At 38.2% G+C, this 6089-nt stretch overlaps 1 protein-coding gene across 1 annotated transcript; it reads right to left on the bottom strand.

Moving 5' to 3' along the window:
- Window positions 1–2301: 2301 nt before the first annotated feature.
- Window positions 2302–5263, bottom strand: LOC112282168 (uncharacterized). The gene has a single exon (XM_024519499.3). The coding sequence runs from the start codon at window positions 4334–4336 to the stop codon at window positions 2636–2638; it is 1701 nt and encodes a 566-aa protein (XP_024375267.1). The 5' UTR covers window positions 4337–5263; the 3' UTR covers window positions 2302–2635.
- Between the last annotated feature and the right edge of the window lie 826 nt (window positions 5264–6089).

Genomic DNA, 6089 nt, shown 5'->3' with positions numbered 1-6089 from the left:
TTATAAAATTTAAATTAGTTGATGCTAATCAAAATAAAATGTGATTTTAAGTAATTTTTTATTACAAAAAAAGTAATATTATTTAAAACCAACTATAAAATTCTAGAAGGTAAAAATTAGTAAGTTTCAATTTGTTTGGATATGTCTTGTTGCCTTTTAGAAATCATAAAATGTGATTATTAATCTTAAAACAGTTATATCATTTTTCTTGATTTTTTAATTTTTTCAAATAGATTGTTTTCACTAGCATCAATTTTATGTTGTTTAGTCTTGTTTATAGTTAGTGTCTCAAAGATTTGTCTTTATGAAGCAAGAAATTATTACATATTTAAAATTAGAATAATTCTTTTTGTAATAAAATATATTAATATTATATATTTTATTGGCATAAATTGATAAAGTCCATAAATAAACTAAAAAATGATATATGTCCAACTTCTATCTTTTAAGTTGTATAATATAAAAATAAAACTTTGGACAATGCTTTTTTATTGCATGAACATTCTCCCCTCCCTCTCTATGCCACTTGCACTTGCATATTCAGAAGAAAAATCTTATTTATAAAAATAAATAAATAAATAAATAAAATTTTACAATAAAATATTTGTGTATAATGACTTATGTTGTTTTTTTAATTTTTTTATTAGTTATATTTGATAAAAATTTGTAATTAATATATTTTTTTAAAGCTTGTAAATTTATTTAAATAATATTTTAATATAAATTAACTATATTTTTTGTGTTGTAAATAAGAGTTTTACTATGTTTATGCAAATGTGTGTGATATAGAAGAGTGTCTACCTAGCAGTTTTCAATATTTTTCTCTTCTTTTCTTACTTCTTTTTTCTTCAATAATACATGATTGTAATCTCTTTTGAATTTTTTTATATTTATTTCTTTTAATATTTTTCTTATAAATCACTGAATTATTGGTTTTTTAATCATAATAATAATAACAAATTATGCTATATATACTATTATTATTATTTTTTTTAGTATTTTTTCATTGTCAACATAATTTTATAATAAAAAATATCACTAAATAAATATATATTTAAAATTTTATATTAATAGAAATATATATTAATTTTATTTTACTATTTTTTTTCTTAAATTTTAATCTATTCCAATTGCTATGTAATGCATTTCTACCTCTATTACTTGTGTATCATTAATTATTATTTATCTAATTTAATTGAAACTTTTATTGCTCATATTATTTTTTAAAAATACACAAAAAAATAAACTGAATCATAGTTTTATTATTAATAAACCTTTAAATACACCAAAAATAATTTTAAGTGTATCACTTTGAAATATTTTGGACAAATAAAACATAACTTGTTTTGATGTAATACAAATATTTTTTTAATGTTTTTTTTTATATATATATAAATAATCTAAAGTTTTTTTTTAAAACTTTAAAGCTTGGAATTAGATTATAATTTAAAATTTATCAAATTATTATTAAAGAAAAAAACATTGGATATTATATGAGAACAAATCTCACAATTAGAAATAGGTCTCAAAATAGAACAAGAACGAACTGTTGATTGTGAGTATGGAATAAATTAAGAAAGGTCACTACAACAAACATATGTTTTTCAACTAGAAAGTTGAGATTTCAAAAAAAAAGTTTTAAAATTAAAACTAAGTTAGGATTTGAAAGAGAGGGTTTTAGATTAAGTGAGATTCTCACACATCATCCACAAAAAGACCCACAGCAAGAAATCCATACCTACTTTCTTTTATTTTATTTTCTTTTAAAACACCAAAATGTTCTTATCTTTGTGCTAGCAATCATCAAGCAAGGCAAAGGATTTCACAATTGGGATTTTAACACCCACCCCCTCATTACCTACCTTTAGAAGTTTAAAGTCATTACTGACCAAATATTTGCCAATTTGTCAACCTTTGACAGTATAAGACCATTGCTGATCAAATGCCAACTTCCTAACCTTTTGGTAATTTAAGGTCGTTCTACACCAGATACCTGAGCTTGTTTTGCTACAGAAACCACAAAATCCTTGACACCGACAGATCACCGATGAACCGCCTGGCAGCATCTGCAAACACCACAAACAAGTCGGTGACGAAGTAGACCGAGAGTCCGACTCGTTCTGCGCTAACATGTGATCACAACCGACGTCATTTGCATCGACTGCCGCAGACCTCCAGACCCTTGGTTTGCGAGGCCACACCGAAAGAAACCTTCAACATCAGCGGCCAAAGTATTAAAAGTACCAGGATTTTGTTGATTAGTGCTAGAGGCAAAAGGATTGCGATGCTATGCAACGTGGGTAACTGGAAAATCATTCAAATGCAATGAAACTAAGATAGAAATCTCGGCATTGCTCTTGGAGCTCGGAAATCATATACACATCGGTCTGTACAACTCGAGGAGAGCTTTGGGTCTATTACATGCTACAGTTGCTTGCCGTGAGCGTGGTGCTGCGCTGGGTCTGGCAGGCGACGTGCTCGAAGACTTTGCTCATTGTTGAGCTCGCCGGGTGATATGTCACCCCACAAACAGATCTCTAGACTTGACCGCTTGTCTATGTATGCTACAGGTCTGATGCGCAGCTTACAAAGCAGCAAGTGCGTGAGATAGCAGAAATTGCTGGAGTGAAGATTCTCACTTGTGGGCGTGAGTAGCACAACTATGCCAAGCGTTGAGAGCTATGCGATGCGAACCTAGCGTTGCGAATCTTGGGGTTGGGAAGTGCCGGGTAGGGAGATAGATCCCAGTCTCGGAAGAGTTGCAGGGCGATTGCTGAATTCGGTCTGAGCTGGAGCATGACCTCGAGCTGCAATTTCCAAGCGTGAGATCCAACTTCAGCGTTCCATTTGGGGCCTGATCCACGGCGGCTGTCTTGCTGGGAGAAATTGGTTGTTGACGGCAACATTCTTGCGTGCTTTGCGCTTCCGCCGCCTGAGCATGGCTATTCGATTCTTCATTAGGAGTACGTCGAAGTTGACCGGAGTGGTCTGCGATGGAACGAGAGAGATATGATGCTTGCTTGAGAGACAGACTGGAATTACTGGTGGGGCTGTTTTCTCCTGGTGGCAAAGTAGGGGAGTCAGAAGGAGGCGATGAGCAGGAAGATGGCAACTCGAAATTGGTACGTGCCTTTGCCCCACGTAATCTCCTCGCAGCGGCGTCATACGCCCTTGCCGCATCTTCAGCTGTGTCAAACGTCCCTAGCCAATGCCTGCATTTCCCAATTCGGTCACGAATCTCAGCTGACCAGCGTCCCCACGGCCTCTTTCTGACGCCGCGGTAGGCTGACTTTGTAACAGGTCTTGGTGAGTGTTGATTAATCATGACCTTGTCGGCGATGTTGTTCGACAAGCACTGACGTTCCATTTCAGCGTACCTCTCTCCGTCAGTTTTAGTGGTAGCGTAGAATTGTGGGTGCTGCAGAGTATGAAATGCAGTTCCTTCAAGCCTCCGCGAACCCAGACTTGCGTGTTCAGACTCTGGGGAGACCACCTGGACAGTCGGGTGAATTCTATGAATCTGAACGCTATATGGGGTCGCTTGTGGAATATTTGGCATGTCGTGTCCAGAAGTCATTGAACTGTCCAAGAAAAAATCGGTGTGTGCTGCCCCGGCCGACACACTGCCGACAGAAAAAGATGAATTGACAGAGAGTGGCTGCTGTTGCCGTGGATTGGGCAGAACCGGAAACTTTGTAGTCATTTCCTGTGAAGGGAACCCCGATAGTTGTCTCAAGGGTTCGGGATTCCCGAAGAGGTTGTGCTGTCCCACAACCGCACCAATGCCGTAGTCGTGACTTGCAACCACATTGTCCTCCATGGCCTCTGACGATGAGATCCTAACTGTCCGGCTGGACTGATGAACTGGGTTCCCAACGTCGCTCTGCACTGGCATGTTCGCAGATTGCTTCATGTGAGAAAAGTCATTCTGGATCGGGTCTGGATTGCTGAACTGAGCCGGGTGGCGAGAAAGGATTCCTGTCGAGAGAGAGGACGAATTCTGAGCAGGATGAGTCCTGACGTCAGAAGCGGGTCGATGGAATCTCATGTCCTGAGCAGCGACGTTGGTGTGTTTCAGATTGAGGTGAAAGGGGGACGGATCGAGTTGGCCTTGATTCTCGTAAGGCAATGTTGATATTATACACACATCGCACAGATTGTGAGAGGTCGGAGCCAAGCAGTGCATACAAGCTCCTTCAACACCATTCGGTTGTGCGTCAAACAACCCTAAGTGATCAATTTTCTCTTTCTTCACTGGCGAAGGCAACAGGCCGGAATTCCACTTTCGCTTGGCATGTGCGGCAGCACTGCCAACCAACAAAGCATGCACTTCCATCGCTCTGATTACCCCAGCGGTTTTCAATTTTCCAATCACTAAGGCTACATTTCATGCCGACAGCAAACGCTCTATGAAAATTTGCTGAACCGCATCAACCATGTGCTAACAATAGTTGAGGCTTAACTATGGTTTATGAGTGAGAGCACCGCCGCTCAAAAAAACTTTGCTCAAAACAATTCCGAAGGTATGCGATCTAATTAAACAGAATGATGTGCGCATTCTGCGAAATGCTTCTCCTTCTAGGTGCCAGATGAGACAAGGAAAACGATGACTAGGAGGACGACTGCACAACCTCGAACTAGAACAAAAATCGGCCATGAAAGTACCTTCTCTGAAGGCACAAGAGCATGAATTCTACAAAACAGAAGTCCGCCTAGGCTTTCAGCAATCTGAAGAACAAGACCCTTTTGGTGTCTTTTCTTTTACTGATTTGCACCACAACATCTAAATGGAGCAGAGCTCAGGTCAACTTTTGATTCAACCACCGAATAACGACCAAGTGAAAGAAGACACACTTCACACAAGAGCTTCAGTGCCAAAAGCTTAGAGAGATTGACGACCCAAAACCTTTCTAGACCCACAACGAGAAAACAGAAGCGTTCTTAAGAGGACCGAAATGACGTTGCGAGAGAGAGTAGAGGAGGAGGAAGAAGAAGAAGAAGAAGAAGCAAAAGCCCCAGCTGCCAGAGCGAGCTGAAACCTCAAGGGAGCGCCGAGAATCCGATACACCATCAGCATGGAACGATGGTGCACTTTAAGCATCACAGATTGCAACCATGTGAGGGTACGGTCCGAAACGAATTGTGCTGTTCGTTCCCCGCGGGTGTGGCAAGAGATTGTAGACCTAACAGAAGCGACGCTAGATCGTGTGAGAGAGAGAAAGAGAGAGGCGGAGGGATCGTCCTTCCGATGCCGAGTGGTGCCTCGAAGTGCGTGAAGCTCGAAGTAAACTAAATACCCCCCCCCAAACTGGCGGTACCTTTGTGATTCCACGGGCACAGGCTCTGCACTCGTAGCAGCCACGTGGGTTACACTCGAACGACGTGTCACACCCCCGCCGCCACCTCAGCAATAGTGCCCTCCCTCTTCCTCTTCAGCCACATTCCATTGCTGATATTTGTTTTGAATTAGTGAATTAATTGAGAATTAGACGAGAAGAAGGTCTCTAGGCGCCATCTCCACCTCTAATTTGTTATTATGTACTTTTCGTTGGTCTGTGTGAAAAGGCAGCCTTGGTTGTGGCAATGGTGACATAGATTGAGAAGGAGTAAACTTATTTTTTTATAGTAATAAAATTAAATTTAAAAATTTGATTTGATGCTTCCCTATTTCCTTGTCTTATGCAAAATAAATATATATTTTTTCTTCTAGTTACTGTCCATGTGGTCATCCACATGTCTTTCTAATTTCTTTTATGATTTGCTTTTGTTTTTGTTTTCTTATTTTTTCTTATTTTTTCCTTTGTCATTACTTCCTAAAGCTCCTACTATAATATAAATTGAAAATTATGCTCCTTCTGTTTAGCAATGAATAAATCCAAATAAAGTTTTTATTGAGTGTCTTTGTAAAATTTTTCAATATGAAATTCTTTTTAGCAAATATTGTTGTAAGCCTTTAACATGTTAGAAATTTTATTTAATTCTTGTAAAGAAAAAAATGGATCCTTATAAATATGCATGGATTAGTATAACTTTAGTATAAGTATTTTGGTAATAAAAAATCATTATTCATTACTTTTGATACTAGGAAA

The sequence above is a fragment of the Physcomitrium patens genome, chromosome 5 (assembly GCF_059467195.1).
Source record: "Physcomitrium patens ecotype Gransden chromosome 5, ASM5946719v1, whole genome shotgun sequence".
Taxonomy (NCBI): domain Eukaryota; kingdom Viridiplantae; phylum Streptophyta; class Bryopsida; order Funariales; family Funariaceae; genus Physcomitrium; species Physcomitrium patens.
The sequence above is the reverse complement of the archived record's forward strand: the minus strand, read 5'-3'. Positions and strand labels throughout refer to the sequence as shown.

Excerpts from the sequence above, each read along its gene's own strand:
- LOC112282168 (XM_024519499.3), bottom strand. The coding sequence starts at position 4,336 with ATGGAAGTGCATGCTTTGTTGGTTGGCAGTGCTGCCGCACATGCCAAG.